The following is an 18,356-nucleotide window of genomic DNA, read 5'->3' as shown; positions in this document are numbered from 1 at the left end:
AACCCCATGTATCATCTTTTTCAGCCATTTTCTACCGGGAGTTTGGCATAGCGGGCTTCGAATGTAGCACAGTACAGGCAACATGCCACTTTATCGCAACAACTATACTAACAATACTAATGCAATGTAGTTTGTTTCTATTTGGTAAAAGCTTTATGAATCGTTATGTTCAACCTACAATGTCACAGGTGCAAAACCAGTCAGCTCAGTGCCAGAGATCACCAAACCATTGACTGAAGTAGAAGTTCTTAAAGGACAACCTGTTGTGTTGGAGTGCCATGTCTCTGGAGCAGCTGATGCTCAAGTAAGATGGTACCATGACAACGATCTTATTACTGAAGATGAACGAATATCAAGCTCATTTGATGGCACAGTTTGTATCCTGACCATCCAAGATTCAACGCTTGAAGACGAAGGGGACTATTTGTGTCAAATAGAGAACGACCAAGGAGTTGTGTCAACGTCTGCTGAGGTTCTTATTGAAGAAGGAATGGCATTACCAATATTTAAAGAGAAACTGCAAAACTTGAATGTGATTGAAGGTGAGAATGCGTGCTTTGACATACGTGTTGTTGGAAATCCAGAACCAGTCGTGGAATGGTTTAAAGATGGTGTACAACTAGAAGACGAAGGTCGTGTCATGATAATTGATGATGTGGATGACAGTGAACCAGACCTGTTCTCTCTTGTTATTGAAAACTGCAAACCATCTGATGCGGGTCAGTACACTTGTCTAGCCATGAACGAGGCTGGAAAGGACAGTTGTACCGCTGACTTGTCTTTCACTCCTAAATCTGAGTCTCTAAAGACCCCAGACGTGGCAGAAATTCCTTTGGAGTTTCTAGAAGGCCAAGATGTAACACTGAAGGCTTTGATGAGTGCTGACCATCCCAAAGTCAGCTGGCTTAAGGATGATGAACCCATCACACAGAGCAATCACTACAATATCGGTGCTAAAGAAGGCGTCCACACCTTGACGATTAAAGATGCCTCACCTGACGACTCGGGGATTTACACGTGTGAGACCACTGATGACAACACGAGCACTTTCAATGTCACCATTAAGGGTAACACTTGCACGTTTCTCCGCATTTACTTTGTACTGTGTATACTTTGTATTTTACTTTTATCACAGAAACAATGACTGATAACTAGAATTTGTCCAAAAATTTGTTATAATAATGTTTCCCCGGCTCCACAAATTATGTGTGGCAGACTGTGCCACAAAAAAACAAAACAAAACAAAACAACAATAGTAATCTCAAGCAAGCAAAACAAGATAACTTTTTGTCTGTTGCAATAGCCAATGAAATATAAGTATTATTTTTATTGTCCACATTCTCATTTTACATCGTTCGTGGCATTGTCATTCGGAAGGACTCCGTCTCGGTCCATAAACACATTATCCAGCCATTTTGACCTCACACTTGGTCAATAACCCATACATCTTTACTAGTCATTTGGGCGCTGGAATTTTTATCGCCCACGTTCAAGGTTGATTGTTCCTGCCTTTTCATTTGTAAGGATGGTTTAAAAAGATAACGTAGTTGACGGCTAACTGATTCAGCTTGAAAAATATAACTCCTCTCCTTCAGTCGTGGAGCTTATGCTGTGACGACGGTATTTTAGTCCTTCTTTGGTTGTGTAAAATACTCTAAGTAAGCTACTAACCTGTTTATTTGTCCCACTTTTGCTTTAATACCTTACATTGATTTAATTTTAAGGCAAAGATTCTGTTGATGGCATTAGACCAGAAATCACTGACGCCGTCACTCCCGTGGAAGTATTTGAAGGTACTGCGGCCAAACTTTCTTGCAAGGTCACTGGAACACCAAGTCCAGTAATAACATGGCTTATAGAGGGTGAGCCTGTGGAAACAGATAAGCGTGTAACTAGTGACTTTGATGGAGAGGTCTCTTCACTGTGCTTTAGCAGCACAGAGTTGGATGATGAAGGAGAATATCAGTGTAAGGCTCACAATGAGTTTGGATCAGCAACATGTACGTTGGAACTCTTTGTCAATGAAATAGTTGATGAAGAAGATCAAACAAAACCAGAATTTCTGGAGAAGATGAAAGATCTGAGCACATCTGAAGGCGATTCTGCTGTCTTCAGTGTCAAAGTGCAAGGCCACCCACAGCCAGACGTTCAATGGTTTACATCTGATCGGGAGATCACAACTGATGAGCGATTTTCGGTAGATTCCATGTCTGATGGCCGGCACACATTTACCATCAAAGACTGTGACGCAAAAGACAAAGGAAGGTATAAATGTGTTGCATCCAATGTGGTTGGAAAGGCGGTTTGTTCTGCAGGATTGACAGTGAAGGAAAAATTGATCGCACCCAAGTTCGCAGACCAACCTAGTGAGACGCCAATGGTGATTGACGAAGGAGGTGATGTAACACTGCAAGTGGAAGTAGGTGGAAAACCAAACCCGTCTGTTAAGTGGTACAAAGATGACAAACCTATCAGTCGAACAAGCAGCAAGTGCAAGGCTGATGTGCAAGGAGACAAACAGACACTGACTATTGTCGCCGCAACACCTGATGACTCTGGAACATACCAGTGCAAAGCTACCAACCCCGCTGGCACAGCGACAAGAGACTTCAATGTTAATATTGAAGGTGAGTAATCTAACTGCCTTACCCTCTGATTCTCAAGAGTAATTAGCAATTAACAGTGACAGTGTATGTAAAATTGTAAAATACACTTTTAAATTAAATAAAGCAATTCCATAACTTGTGGATATTGTCTTGAAGTACCACCAAATCCGCGGAGCAGTCATTTGCCAAACGGCCACCAAAAAGAGTTCCGAATTAACATTCGAACATTCGGACGGACATTTCACCTCTTTGGATGTGACATTTTTCATACTCACCAGACGCATTTGGCTCTTGAGTTCTTATGTTACCTCTCGTTAATTTTACAGCAAAAGAACCCGAAGGCGAGTCTCCTAAGTTCCTTCAACCTTTGAAATCCCAGGAAGTCTTTGAGGGTAGTGCAGCAAAGCTCGAGGTTCGGCTAAGTGGTGAACCAGAGCCTGACATTGAGTGGTTCAAAGATGAGGAGCCGATAGAAGAAGGAAGAAATTTTAGGATCGAGTTTGACGACACTGATGGCTGTGTCCTGGTCATCAATTCTGCTAAGCTTGAGGATGAGGGTATGTACAGATGTGTGGCCTCAAACTCGTTCGGAAAAGCCATCTCTGAAGCAGAGTTGTTGGTGACAGGTAAGGAGTTGTTGCTTGCAGCATTGTGAATGGCGGAGATAGAACATACTTGTGGAATGTCTTATGGCTGACTTTGTGCGTGGAAATTGTTTCTGAATTTTGTTCGGGGGAAAACATTAGATTTTTCGTGTATATTTTCTAACTTTTCGGTCATAAATCATGGAAAACTAACACGGTTTCAGGAAGATATTGAGTGTATATTCATAACTATCGACCTAACCTTTTGAAACTAATCCGGTAAGTGATGAGCATGTAAGGGCTCAGTGCGAGTCACTGGTGCTCTAATGGAACAGTAGGGAAATGGATGGACATATGAAGTCCAGCTCTAAGATCAATATTCGCGAGAGTAGTATCACCCATATGTAGTGCTAGATGTAGGCCGTCATTTGAAGACAGTGGCATAACAAGTTTGTTTAGAACATTCTGACTTGATTCAATGGGAACGTAAGGAACGGCTGTGTGTAGCTTACGAGGCTTCATTCTTTTTTCTGTAGGAGAAGATGATGAACAACAAGATGAAGAGAAACCAGAGGGACCAGTCGTGGTGCAAACAAGTATTCCTGTAAGCTCATCTCCCTTTGGAGAGGTGCAGCTTCAACTGCCAGTGAAAGAGGAAGAACTTCCTCCTTCCAAGGAATCACGTCAAATGTCAAGTAAAGAACTCCCAGGGAGTAAACAACCATTTGGCGAAGTTCAGGTACAAATATTCCTTCGCTTTTGGACTTTTGACAGACTATCCCATGTAAGCGGAATGTGGTAATAATATATGTTCATTCCTGCAGCTTGTTTTACCTGGACAAGGGGATGTGCCTTTGATACCCGATACCATGTCTGCTCTGCAGTACGAGCCAGTACAGATGACACTACCCGTTGCTGATGAGCCCACCGTTCTGCCCGATTTTGTAGACGTTCCTCACGACCTGAAGGTGGATGAAGGTGACGAGGCTGTCCTCAAGGTCAGGGTGATTGGGCAGCCTACACCTGATATTTCGTGGTTTGTGGACGATAAGCTAGTTGAGCCAAGTGATCGGATTTCTGTGACATCAGAGGGAGACCAGCACGAGCTTGTGATCCATAAGGCCAAGTTAGACGACGAAGGAATGTATAAATGCGTGGCTAAAAGTGAGGCGGGCAAAGCTATATGTGAAGTAGAGCTGTTGGTGGAAGGTAAACATTGGCTTCCAAAAATGAAACAGTTAGTTTATTGTAGCTTACACTGTCCAATAATTATACCGATAGAACAAATTGAATTGCATAGTTACAATTCATAACTTGCATCATCTATGCTTTACAAGTGATTTTCATTATTTTGGCCTTTCTGACTTAATAATCATTCAAAGAAAAAGGTGACATGTCTCTTCCAAGATGGCTGTCACATTACCGTAATCCAACTCTTAAACATGTGTTCCTCTAAGGTTGAATGTACAAATAGTTGACTTGCTTTTAAGATAAATGTTCGGATATTTATCGTTTAGTTGGACACCTTTTTACCTGCATTACATTACCTTTTATGACAGAAGTTAAAAAGCCACTTGAAAAAGAGCCCCGCGGACTTCAAATTACAAAGGAATTGGAGGATGTAGAGGTCGATGAAGGAGAGCCTGCTACCTTGGAAATGTGCTTTGCTAGTGACACCAGTATTACTGTAGCATGGTTCAAGGACATGAGGCCTGTGGAACAAGGCAGAAGAATCAAGATTTTCACAGATGAACACAGCAGTAAGCTGGTGATTAAGAAAACTGTCGGTAAAGATGAGGGTCTCTACAAGTGTTCAGTTCAGAGCGGCGACCAAGAACTGAATTCTTCTGCAGAGCTGATAGTTGAAGGTATTTAGAAATTTGTTATTTTTCTCTTCGAGTGTTCTATTCTGTTACGGAACGAGAGATGCCCTTGTTTTCACCCCGAGATACTGTACTGATGACGTAGATCTATATTGATCCGTGCAGTGTCTCTGATTGGTTGTTGCTGCATGTGGCATATCACCCAAAATTTCCACGCAAAAATGTCAGGCAAATATGTCACACAAATGTGAGCCTCTGTTGATATTCTGTAATGGTTTTGTTCATGTATTTGAACATGTTAAAACTACATCTATTTGTTCAGCGAGTGTATTATTTGCTTTCATTTTGCACGTGTATCTTACACCCTGCTGTTAGTTTTATTCTGTGAAGAGTTAAACTGTAAGTGTTTTGTTTTTATCCATAGAACCGTCGGATGACGATCCAGTGATGTAAGTATATTTTTTATGCCTTGTAGATGTAATGCCTGCTTAATTTTATGCAAGAACCCCCCCCCCCCCCCCAAAAAAAAGATCGTATCAAAACATAATCAAAATCGCTATCACTATCAAAGAAATGATCAAATGCAAATTATATTTCAATGTAGAACTCTCTCTTCCTTTAGGGAATCTCACTCGGTTTTCAAGCCAGTTTTCTAAGCTTCATCAGTGGTATGCTTATGGAATAAAATCGTCTTTCTTTACTCAGACTTAAAAAGCCAGTATTGGTTCAGAAGTTTGTTGACCAAGATCTTATCGAGGGAGAAAAGCTTGAACTGCAAATCAAAGTCCTTGCATCCAAACCTCGCACTGTGACATGGTACAGGGATGACGAAGTAATCGAGGCAGATGAACGCTGCAAATTACTGTCAGATGATGACATCTTTTTACTCAGGGTGGATCCAGTAGAAATCGACGATGAAGCTATTTACAAATGTGTTGTGAAGAACCAAGTTGGGCAAGACCAGTGTGAAGCTCAGATTTTAGTTGAAGGTATTGTAGCAACGTGTCACACTTTTTATAGTAACTGTGCTCCTTTTTCGGGAGCTATTGTCGAGCAGAGTATAGACCATGAACGTGACTCAACCTGTAACGCAATGCACAGGGAAAACCTGAGAAGCTTGGCTACTAATAAGTCTAATAAAGCTGAAAGATATGACCTGTTGGATATGACAGTTTCTGTCATCATTGTGTTCTCCTTTCCTTATGAAGAATAAGGCCTCAGATAATTAGCAAATTTGGTAGGTCTTCATAAATTCTTGACAGAAAATTATTGTCCCTCTTAAATTACCATCCCCTGCAAGTAGTTATTACCCTTGGAATTTGGCGTTTATGTTTTTTGGTGTATGTTCGACTCGTCTGAGTTAGGCGGCTTGATATAAATTCTAAAATTGCATGGTTTGAGTTCTAAAGGAATACCGTGTTCTTTTACAGAAAAGAGCGAAGCTGTAGAAGATGGTGCAGGTATCAGTGGTATGTATGCACTATTCATGTGTACTTTGAACAGCGTCGCTGTTTTCTGACTGATTGGAGTGTGTGAGATTTAGGCAGCAGAGCACTTTTTCCGGGTTTGCATAGCCTTATTTAAACACAGTTGCGTACTATCTTAGTTATTTTATGATTTGACATACTCTAATCTTTGTCATAAATAGACCAAAGACCTTACTTCATAACACCCTTGCCAGAAGAAGTGGAGGTTCTTGAAGGCGACTCCACCAGGCTCGAATGCCGCGTGGGACCTGGAGCAGACGTGTCCTGGTACATAGACGATCAACCATTGAAAGAAGATGATCGAATCACGATTGAAAACGAGGGCGACGTCTTTGCGGTTGTGATCTCTCCCACAGAATTGGACGACGAAGCGGAGTACAAGTGCGTTGCACAGAATGAGTTTGGTAAAGTAGCTTGCCAATCTGAACTGATTGTGGAGGAAGGTGTGACCATGCCACTGATTAAGGAACCTCTGAAGAACATGGAGGCAAACGAGGGTGACGTGGTTCGATTTGATGTCCGCATTGCAGGAGACCCTGAACCGGTGGTGGAATGGTTCAAGGATGGACACCAGCTTGAAGATAAAGGTCGTGTTGTCATAATCGATGACGTTGATGACAATGACAAGGAGTTGTTTTCTTTGGTGATTGAAGATTGCCGAGTGGTGGATTCTGGTAGCTACAAGGTTGTGGCTATGAGTGAAGCAGGAACTGCCAATTGTACGTGTGAGCTGGCTGTCACTCGTAGTACCGTCCCACCTGAGTTTAAGGAAGAAATGGAAGAAGTAAGGAAAAAAAATGTTTCATGTGGACATGAATGGAATCCCAAGTTAATCTAGAACGAGTTTGCAATAAACCATATTCGTATTCCTGGTATTGGACTGAAACTATCTTGAAATTGAGGCCAATGCGGGGAATCTTTTAAAATGCAAATGACTTTAATCTGTTTTTAATGACATTCCCCCGCACGAGCCTCCTTTCCAAGCTAGTTCCAGTCCAATACCGAGAATACGAATATGGTCAGGTTCTATAGAAACAGCTCCGAAAGCCGGACAATGTCTTGGAAAGCAGATGCAATATGCATGACAGACAGAGTTTCATTACGTTTCAAACGCTCAGAAGAGGATCGGAAATATGACGCGTTTTGAGTGTTTGATTATCTTCTCAATCGGAAATGAGACTAAGGAGTAATTAACGTCATGGTTATGATTTCTTTTGTTTAAACTTGGTGAATTTTTTATTAGTTTGACAAGTCCTTTACAAAGTACAATATCTAAATTCCTCTCTTTTCAGGTCCCCATGGAGGGCTCTCAAGGAGATAATGTGTGCATGGTTATGAACAGTGGCCGCTTACCCTCGCCATCTGTTGCATGGTTCAAAGACGAGGAACCCATTGTGTCAGACTCTCATCTAGAGATCTCACAGGATCCTGATCACTGCAAACTAATGGTTTACCACGTGACTCCAGCTGACTCTGGTACATACAAATGTGTTGCATCTAGCGTGATGGGAACTATCACTAAGAAATTCCTTCTAAACATTGAAGGTAAGTTGGTTTCTAGCAGATGTTTTTAGTTCATTTGGTGAGAGCACTTGATTTTCAGTTTCTTCTCAGTACTCCTAAATTATGGGCTTTACTGTAAAGGGAAACATTGTTCAATGTGTCGGTATATCACTGCAGTATCGTCTATAAGTAAGGTATTTTATGTAAATTAAAGACACTCGTATGTACATGTAATTCATTTACATACTCTCTGGTCTTCATGCACACTTGCTATTGAGAGTCGGTGTGACCCTCTACGACCATCATCTTTCTTTCCATTATAGCTACAGTTTTCTTTAGTCTCATATGTTATGCTATTTCGGCGCATTAAATATGACAAACGTGAAACAATCAAACCGTTCTTTTCAATGTTTCTCAGTAATAACACTTCATACTAAGATACACAGCTAGTCTGTAGCTTTGGATCTGCAAAATGTCGTATTCTTGTCTGCCTCAGACCCATTTATTGACGTTCTTGTTGTTCATTTATTGATGCACTGTATGAGTGAGGGATTCTTTTCTGTGTCACGTAGGACCAGACGGAATACAAGAACAGCCAGTAAGCGCTTCCGAGGTGCAGGACGTAGAGTTACCATTGCCAATCGAGGAAAGACCTGTCCGAGATACAACCGCTCCAGTCTTCACAAAGAAATTGGACGATCTTGTAGTTGACGCTGGAGAAGAAGCCCGTTTTGACGCTAGAATCTTTGCCATTCCAGAACCTCACGTTGAGTGGTACCAAGGGTCAAGGAAGATATTAGATGAAGGGCGGTTCGTACACGTAGATGCCATCGAGGAAGACCTGTTCACACTGATTATTGAGCAAACTGAAGCTGGAGATGCTGGTCCGTACAAGTGTGTTGCATCAAATGAAGTTGGCCAGACATCCTGTGAAGCACAGTTAACAGTGAAAGGAAAACAAGCAGCTCCAGAAGACGCAGAAGAATCGGAGACTTCAGTCCTTGATATAACCGAGGGTGGCGAAGTGGACTTAAATGTGGCGGTCTCGGGAACTTTCAAACCTACTGTGGAGTGGCTGAAGGATGGGAAGCCGGTACGAAAGACAAGTAGGCTTGACACAAAGACTAAAGGAGACACGTACACGCTGAATATCAAACATGCGGTACCGGAAGATTCTGGCATTTATACCTTCAAAGCCACGAGCCCAGCGGGAATATCAACAAAGTCTTTCGATGTCAACGTGAAAGGTAAGCTAAGTGCTGAATAAGATAATGAACATCCTACTTAAATCTCACCACTACGATAAAAGCTGAGAAAGTTGGAATTTTTCAGGATTTGACGAAAATTGTGAAATTGAAAGAACCAGGACTATAATACATCTCCTTCATTACCTGTTGCGAGTGAAATGAATATTAGTAACGTATGTTTCTGCATTAAACGTGTGTTTAATGCAGCGTGGAAAATGAGAAAGCGAGTGAGTGCTTGGATGAAAGAGAAAGTGGTTTGAGTGAGTAACTGGAGTAGAAATCCAAGTACATTTTTACGATAATACTCTAGAAGGGAAATGTCTGCATTGTGGAATCTGTTGACCTCATCATCACTGATAGGACAATTAACGTGTTTTATTCAATATTAAGTAAACAAAGACTGTTGATTGCTGATGGTAAATGCTAAGTTGAAGAACGTCAAAAGGTGTACAGTCAGTGGAGGTGAAATGCTATGAATTTTTTTTTCGTATTTTTGGTACAGGAAAGACACAAGGTGAAGCCCCCAAGTTTACACAACCACTGGAGTCTGTTGAAGTAACAGAAGGAAATGGGGCAACGTTGGAGTGCAAGGTCGCGGGGACACCAGAGCCGAACATAGCTTGGTTTAAAGATGGTAAAAGCGTGGCAGAGGTGAAGAGATACAAAACTCGATTTGACGGAGAACGGGCCACTTTAAAGATCACGACCACAGAACTAGATGATGAGGGTCAATACAAGTGTGTCGCTGAAAACATGTTTGGTTCAGCCTCTTGTTCGTCGGAGCTTCTTGTCAATGAAGCAAACGTAAAGCCTGCGTTTGAAGAGAAAATGAAGCCTGTTGATGTCACTGAGGGAGAACCTGCACAATTTTCTGTGAAAGTGACTGGCCACCCTTCACCTGTCATTGACTGGTACAGGGGCAAGGACAAATTGGAAGATCAAGGGCGTATTGAGATGGTTGATAATGAAGACAGTGGCACTTACTCACTGACAATCAACGACACGCTTCCAGAGGATGCAGGAGCTTACAAGTGCGTAGCTGAAAACGAGGAAGGTCAAGTGTCTTGCAAGGCTGCCTTGGCTGTCAGGGAGGTCATCACCGAACCTGTATTTGACACTGAACAAGAAGCGGCCCCCGTGAAGGTGGGAGAAGGTGATGTTGTCAGTCTCAATACTGTTGTGAAAGGGAAGCCAGAGCCTGCTGTCGATTGGTACAAGGATGAGGAGAAGCTACAGGAAACAAGTCGTTTGAAGATGGACGCCAAAGATGGGGAACACTCCCTCATTATATTGGAAGCCAAGCCTGAAGATTCCGGTGTTTACAAGTGTGAAGCAAAGAGCAAGGGTGGTAAAGCAGAAAAAACGTTTGATGTCGATGTTAAAGGTGCTTTATTTCATGCTAGATGTTTTAAAAATCTTTCGTCGTCCTTGAGAGTTTTGATTGCTCTGTTTCATTTTTAATGGACAATTGAAGTTAATGCATAAAGGTTCTTAAGAGGGTGGTATCTTACAGAATGTTTGTATTGAATTTTCCAGTTGCACTGTTGTTTCAACTGTGTTAATGAAACCAAAGTCCACTTTATCACAAAGTTACCCCGAACAATGACGAAAAATAATTTGAAACGTTTAGTACCTCATAATTGCTTTCAAGGGTCTTTGTCTCAACAGGACAGACTGAACAAAATGGGTAGAATAAAGTTAAAATTGTACTTACCAATTTATTCTAGCCTATTCTTTCCCCACCTCGAGAGCAGTTTCAGATTTGACCCCAAAAATTCCGTACAGGCGTCCAGATAATGCTTTCTGGTTGGTTGTTTTTCTGTTTTTTTTTTTTCTTTTAAAATTTTATTTAATTTTGCGCGCGGATTTGTAGAGCTATCAATATGGAATTTTTGGGTTTGAATCTCAGACTTCAATTTATTTGGGGAAGAATTGTTTTAATCAATCTTACCTGATACTTAATACACTTTAGCCAAGAAACCTGAAGGTACTGCACCAGTGTTCATAGAATCCCTGCAACCGGTGGAAGTAGTCCAAGGATCTCCTGCTAAGCTGCAGTGTAAAGTGACAGGTGTACCAGAACCAACCATTGAGTGGTTTAGAGACAGCGAACCTGTGAAGGAAGACAAGAGAATAAAGATTCGTTTTGATGGCGAGTTGTGTACTTTGAAGATTCTCTCAACCGAGCTGGAAGACGAAGGTGCTTACAAGTGTGTTGCGAAGAACGACCTCGGAACAGTGTCTTGCGCTTCTGAACTCCTCGTTAACGAGCCAAACAAGAAACCAGAGTTCATCGAGAAGATGAAACCCGTGAATGTCACTGAGGGGGAACCAGCACGTTTCGACGTCACAATTGAAGGCAATCCAATTCCAGTGGTAGACTGGTTCAAAGGGAAGGACAAATTGGATGACGAAGGGCGTTATGTGATGATGGACGACGAAGAAGCGGGCATTTTTACGTTGATCATCGAGGACACTGTGCCTGAAGATGCTGGTACGTACAGATGCGTTGCTGCCAACGAGGAAGGACAGGCAAGTTCCAAGGCCGCTCTAGCAGTGAAAGAAAAGATGATTGCGCCGGAGTTTACAGACGAAGAGGAAAGTGCTCCCGTCAACGTCACAGATGGGGATGAGGTATGCTTGAGTGTGGGCATCAAAGGCAAGCCTGTGCCGGGTGTGGAGTGGTACAAAGATGACAAGAAACTGAGAAAAACCAGCAGAATAAAGATCGATGAAAACGGTGATAAGTTTTCCCTTGTGATTTTGGACGTTACCCCTGAAGATTCTGGGATATACAAATGTGAAGCCTCAAGCAAGGCCGGGACTATCACGCGTACATTTGATGTCAATGTAGCAGGTATGGTATTTCGCGATTTTCCGTTTTGAAACACAGTCGTAGGTTGCTTTTTGACAACTAAGTCGATTTTCATTTGTACAAGGACACAGTAAAGTGTTAGTCTGGGCAAAAACACTAGAAAAGATTTAAGAGCACTTTTAGATAGTCCAGACTGTACCTTTAAGTTTCTATCGAAACAGCCAATTTGGAACTTGACTGTTCTCTGATAAGAATGGAGAGAAGCATTCCAGTTATTAAAGAACTATACGAAGTTGGTTACGCAAATTATCAAGTTAACAATTTTGTTTTTTCGTGTTCTTATTTTTGGATCGCCTCCTATGCTACGCATTCTTCCACGGCATTGCAGAGATTAGATGTTGCTTATTGTTCTTTTGTTTTGTAGCAAAAAGTCCAGAAGGAAAGGCACCCGAGGTTATTAAACCTGCCGAGACAGTTGAAGTTGAAGAAGGTAAACCAGCCAGGATAGAATGCCAAATTAGCGGACAACCCAAGCCCACTGTTGAATGGTTCAAAGACAGCGAGAAGGTGAAGGAGTCCAAACGTGTTAAGCCTGAGAGCGACGATGAAACATTCTCCTTGAATTTTAAAGAAACTGAGCTTGATGATGAAGGTGACTACAAGTGTGTTGCACGTAACGAGTTTGGCAGTGTGTCGAGCCAGGCTGAATTGCTGGTGAACGAAGCTGGTGCTAAACCGGAGTTCAAGGAGAAAATGAAGAACGTGAGTGTCGAGGCGGGAAAGAAAGCCAGGTTTGATGTACTTGTAACTGGGTCGCCACCACCAGAAGTTGACTGGGTCAAAGGAGATGACAAATTGGAAGATGCAGGACGATTTGCGTTGTTAGACAATGAAGAGGAAGGAAGCTTCTCGTTGATTATCGAAGACGTTAAGCCCGAAGACAGTGGAAAGTACGAGTGCATTGCGTTCAATGAGCTGGCTGAAGTGTCCTGTAAGGCTAACCTGACTGTGGAAGAAACCCTTGTGGCTCCGGAGTTTGCCGAAGAAGCTGAGAGTGCACCAATACTTGCTGAAGAAGGAGGCGACATTGATTTAAATGTACTGTTGAAGAAAGGACAGCCAGAACCTCAAGTGGAATGGCTCAAAGACGACAAACCAGTACAAGTGGATGAGCATTTGGATGTTGGCATCAATGAGGACACACACTCACTGAAAATAAGAGGAGCTGTCCCCAGTGACTCTGGCTTGTACAAGTTCAAAGTCAGCAGCAAGGCAGGCTCTCTAGAGAGGGTGTTTGATGTGCAGATTGCAGGTACTGTCCGTCATCTAATTTTAGTAACGTCAGCAGTTATTCCAGTGGTCTGCCTTTATGATTTTGTGTCCCAATATTGAAAATTGAATACTTGACAGGTTAATGAAGGGAATGGGAAGAGTATCATCAAGGAAAAAAAACACATTTAATTATAATCATACTTGAGTGGCAATGGTACATGTCTCACTGAGTTTAATAAGAGCTGTCTTTGTTAAGAATTCGTTACTATTGTCTGCTTTTATCCTTACAGCTAAGCAGCCAGAGGGCACTGCTCCACAATTCACAGAACCTCTGCAGCCAATGGAAGTGAAGGAATGTACTGCAGCCAAACTTCAATGTACAGTCACAGCTGAGCCAGCGCCAAAGCTTGAGTGGTTTAAAGATGGAGTGAGAGTGAAGGAGAGCAGAAGAGTCAAGGTTGAAAGTGATGGAGTTACAGCTTCCATATCTTTTAAAGAAACAAGGCCAGATGATAAAGGAGAGTACAAGTGTGTGGCCAGTAATGATCTCGGTTCTGCCTCGTGCACTGCTAGTTTGAAAGTATTGGTCGTAACTAAGCCAGACTTCAAAGAGAAAATGAAAGGGGTTGATGTGATGGAGGGTGACACTGCTACCTTTAATGTGCTTGTCGTTGGCTATCCTGATCCTAGTGTAGAATGGTTTAGAGGAACAACCAAACTAACTAATAATGAACGGATTGAGATCAAAGAAGACAAAGAAAATGATCGTTTCTCTCTAGCGATTGGCGATGTGAAACGAGAAGATGCTGGAATGTATAAATGCGTGGCTGCGAATGAAGCTGGCAAGACTACAATCCGAACTGACCTTGCCGTAAAAGAAAGGCTGTTTGCTCCTGAGTTTGCTGAAGCCCAGGCTGAAGCCCCCATTGCAGTGACTGAAGGAGATGAAGTAAACCTGAGTGTAACGATCAATGGAAAACCCAAACCTGATGTCAAATGGTACAAGGATGACAAACCCCTTCGTGAGAGCAACAGACTTGACATCAAGGCTCGTGGAGACAAACATTCTGTGGTGATTCTTGGCATCAAGGCTGAAGACGCCGGAGTGTACAAGTGTGAAGCTAAAAGCAAGATGGGCACTGTTACCAGGACATTTGATATCAAAGTACAAGGTATGTGCTTTTAATTGCCATATGGGATCAATTTGCGACTTTCTTCTTTGTTCTTGAAACATTAACAATTCTCATCATCAACATTAAGAGAAGTGTATTGCAGTCACTGAGGGGAATGTGTATGTTGAACTATGAGACCCGAAATCAGATACAAATTATGATTTTCGATTGTTTGAAGGAAGTCTGTACAGGTTAGGGGGGCTGTACACGAGGCCTGGGTGAGCTGCAGTTCGCGTAAGCTGCAATGCGAATCAGTGTACCTATTTTTTTCACGCTATTTTAATTTTAGTGCGAAGTCCGAGGGATGGAGTACTATTAAGGTTAGAATATCTAGAAAGGTACTCCAAGTAAGAAAATGCAAGTTCCTGATCAAAAAAATGTGCGCTTCAGATGTCTGTTGGACACAATATGACGCTACAAATTGTTAACTTTTTCGTTACTGTGTTAACTTCGTGTAAGGGTAGGTTAGGGAGCATATGAACTCCCTCGCTGCCTAGGTGAGGCAAGTGGCCTTTTGAAAATGTCGTTTGAAAATACCTCTTCCCCTCTCCCCAGAGAATTTTATTATTTTAAGAACTTGAACAATTTTTCTTATAACATGTACTCATTTTTTTTTTCCTGAAGTGCTGAACTAATTGTTAAGACAAAAGAAATACAAGATGATGGTGCTGTTTTCTTAACATTCTGTCTTCACAGCAAAGAAACCCACAGGAACAGCACCAGAAATCACCAAACCTCTGGAAAACATCACAGTAGTGGAAGGTGAACCAGCGAGCTTAGAGTGTGAGCTGAAGGGAGAACCACAACCAGATATTGAATGGTTCAGAGATGACGAGAAGGTGAAGGAATCTAAACGCGTCAGGATGAACTTCGACGGCAAGTCTTCTTCTTTGACGTTCAAACCAAGCGAGCTTGATGATGAGGGTGAGTATACGTGTGTTGCTCGTAATGAATTTGGCAGTGGGTCGACTACAGCTGAGCTGCTTATCAACGAAGCGGGAACCAAACCGGAATTCACAGAGAAACTTAAGAACATCAGTGCTTTGCCTGGAGAGGAAGCGAGGTTTGATGTCCGCGTGACTGGTTCACCTCCACTAGAAGTCGACTGGCTCAAGGGTAAGGAGAAAATCGAAGACGAGGGCCGCTTTGTTTTGATTGATGATATAGAGGAGGACCTGTTTGAGCTAGTTATCGAAGATGCCAAACCATCTGACAGTGGAGAGTATGAGTGCATTGCTTTCAATGAATTTGGTGAAGTTTCATGCAAGGGAAACTTAGTTGTTGAAGAAACAATTATCGCGCCCGAGATTGCTGAGGACGCTGAAAGTGCACTGCCTCTATTTGAGGACATCACCATTGCACCAGAGTTTGCTGAGGAGGAGGAGAGTGCACCTGTAGTCATAGACGAAGGCGGAGATGTTACTCTATGTGTGAACGTCAAGGGACAGCCAACACCAGAGGTAGAATGGTCCAAGGACGGAAAGGACCTCAAGGCCAGTGATCGCTTGGAAGTTGGTGAGATGAATGGTAAACACACGCTTTTAATTAAGGGTGCTACCCCTGAAGACTCCGGTATTTTCAAGTGTCAGGCTAACAGTAAAGGAGGCGTTGCAGAAAGAACCTTCGATGTGCAAGTGAAAGGTAAAGATACTTGTGAGAATAGCTTGAAGGGTCTATGATTGTTGTTAGGCCTTTCTTGCGTTGTACAGGAGCTTTTCAAGTACGTTAACATTAACATTTGAAGTTTCGTTTATTTTTGCTTGTCTCGTGCTAAACGGAATCTATAAATACATTTACTGTTACATCATTCTTGCAGGAAATGAATGAATAGAACCTTGTATTCACGCTCAGAATATTTTGATAATGTCACTTTTATTTATCAGTGCCGTTTTCTGCTTTTCTTGCTCTCGAGTTGCGTTGTGTTACCTTCGGCTGATTTCTTCATTTTGTTTTTGTGACGATACAACAAGATTATTTCCTGTCATTTGTCTGTCAGCTTCTCATGTTTTTCTTGATTGCCAATTGCAGCTAAGAAACCAGACGGAACAGCACCAGTGTTTTCTGAACCTCTTCAACCTGTGGAGGTGAAAGAAGGCAGCGAGGCCAAACTACAGTGCACTGTCGTAGCCGAACCTAAGCCTGACATCGAGTGGTTCAAGAAGGGAGTGCGCATAAAAGAGAACCGACGAGTGAAACTTGAAAGTGACGGTCAAACAGTTTCATTGACAATCAAAGAAACAAGATCAGGCGATGACGGAGAGTACAAGTGTGTGGCTACTAATGAATTAGGTTCAGCTTCCTGTGCTGCTTCCATGACGATCAGGGTCGTAACTAAGCCAGACTTCAAGGATAAACTCAAGACGGTCGAGGTAATGGAGGGCGACACTGTTCAGTTTGATACTCGGGTGGCTGGGTACCCTGTGCCCGAGGTTGAGTGGTTTAGAGGAACAACCAAGCTGAAGAGCGATGAACGAACTGAGTTCAAAGAGAACCAAAAGGACAACCTACATTCGCTTGTATTAAGTGACGCTAAGCGGGAAGATGCTGGGATTTACAAGTGTGTGGCGTCAAATGAAGGAGGTAAGGAACAGGGCATTTCTTAAAACACGTTGTAGGGTTGAGTTTGATTACTGAAACACTGTCTGTCGTAGGGTTGGTTAAAACCGTTTGCTTGTCTCATGATCACAACTTACTAAGTTGTTGGTAATTTAAAGAAATTCTCGCAGGAGACTGAAAGCGCTGAAGGATATTCTGAATTCTTGAAGTTTGTCTTTCGTAATGCATATCAGTCTTCCCCAATCTTAATCATCCTTGTAGTTATGTTTATTATGTTGGCAAAGGAGCGATGTCACGGATGGTGCATTCTAAACTTTCCAGGTTTCTCGTTCGCGATCCGTCTCAGTTTTTCCCAGTGTTTACCATCTTTGTTACTTACATATAGGGGATGTTAACATAATTATGTCAACTACATTTATTATGTTGGCAAAGGAGCCATGTCACGGATGGTTCATTCTAATCTTTTCAGGTTTATCGTTTATAATCCGTCTCAATCTTCTTCAGTCTTGACCATCCTTGTTCCTTTGGATTTCGTAGTACTGTTCCTTTGACGTTTGTTTAGTTAAAGTGAATTAATACTAAGGGGTCCGTTTTAGTCACCTATTGGCTTGATACTTAAAATAATACCGTTAATTATCGTTAACCTTTTGACCAGGTAAGACCACATGCCGAGCCGACCTCATCGTGAAGGAGAGGTTGTTTGCTCCTGAAATATCTGAAGATCAGTTAGATGCCCCCATAACAGTGACCGAAGGTGGAGAGGTGAGCTTGGATGTAACAATCAATGGAAAACCCAAGCCTGATGTCAAATGGTACAAGGATGACAAACCCCTTCGTGAAAGCAACAGACTTGACATCAAGGCTCGTGGAGACAAACATTCTGTGGTGATTCTTGGCGTGAAGGCTGAAGACTCCGGAGTGTATAAGTGTGAAGCTAAAAGCAAGATGGGCACAGTTACCAGGACATTTGATGTCAGAGTTCAAGGTATGATGTAAACAGTAATTATCTATGTTTTGCGCCATTGTTCAGAGGTTAAAACGGCTTTAAAATAATTCTGCAAAGGGTTTTTTTAGTTAAAAGAAAATTTTCATTTCAATTGGGGAAGTCTTGGTATTAGCCGACGGGGGATCTGGAATAAGATGTTAGTGATGAAATCTGAGAGTTGTAGATGCCTTTCCTTGCATTTTTCTACGTTTACCACGACCGTTAATAAGTTAATCTTTAAAGACGGTTGTGAAATCTTGCTGTCTGCTTATCAACACATCAGATATGGTCAAAAACATATTTTGG

The 18,356-nt window shown here is 42.1% G+C and overlaps 1 protein-coding gene across 6 annotated transcripts in view; it reads left to right on the top strand.

Moving 5' to 3' along the window:
- The window catches only part of LOC145470535 (obscurin-like), a 123,757-nt gene that overhangs the window by 51,016 nt on the left and 54,385 nt on the right, over positions 1–18,356 (top strand). For 5 of the 6 annotated variants that reach the window (XM_081454339.1, XM_081454338.1, XM_081454337.1 and 2 more), the window contains 19 exons: positions 189–1,067; positions 1,725–2,627; positions 2,933–3,232; positions 3,727–3,929; positions 4,015–4,399; positions 4,750–5,058; positions 5,438–5,462; positions 5,719–6,002; positions 6,444–6,482; positions 6,662–7,284; positions 7,793–8,045; positions 8,576–9,250; positions 9,753–10,634; positions 11,223–12,107; positions 12,490–13,377; positions 13,628–14,509; positions 15,206–16,150; positions 16,538–17,089; positions 17,721–18,050. In XM_081454339.1, coding sequence (XP_081310465.1) covers positions 189–1,067; positions 1,725–2,627; positions 2,933–3,232; positions 3,727–3,929; positions 4,015–4,399; positions 4,750–5,058; positions 5,438–5,462; positions 5,719–6,002; positions 6,444–6,482; positions 6,662–7,284; positions 7,793–8,045; positions 8,576–9,250; positions 9,753–10,634; positions 11,223–12,107; positions 12,490–13,377; positions 13,628–14,509; positions 15,206–16,150; positions 16,538–17,089; positions 17,721–18,050 — 10,242 coding nt within the window. The remainder of the gene's footprint in view (positions 1–188; positions 1,068–1,724; positions 2,628–2,932; positions 3,233–3,726; positions 3,930–4,014; positions 4,400–4,749; positions 5,059–5,437; positions 5,463–5,718; positions 6,003–6,443; positions 6,483–6,661; positions 7,285–7,792; positions 8,046–8,575; positions 9,251–9,752; positions 10,635–11,222; positions 12,108–12,489; positions 13,378–13,627; positions 14,510–15,205; positions 16,151–16,537; positions 17,090–17,720; positions 18,051–18,356) is intronic. The other variant, XM_081454340.1, reaches the window with a different exon arrangement.

The sequence above is a fragment of the Orbicella franksi genome, chromosome 15 (assembly GCF_964199315.1).
Source record: "Orbicella franksi chromosome 15, jaOrbFran1.1, whole genome shotgun sequence".
Lineage (NCBI taxonomy): Eukaryota > Metazoa > Cnidaria > Anthozoa > Scleractinia > Merulinidae > Orbicella > Orbicella franksi.
Note: the sequence above shows the minus strand (reverse complement) of the source record. Positions and strands in the feature narration are given on the sequence as shown.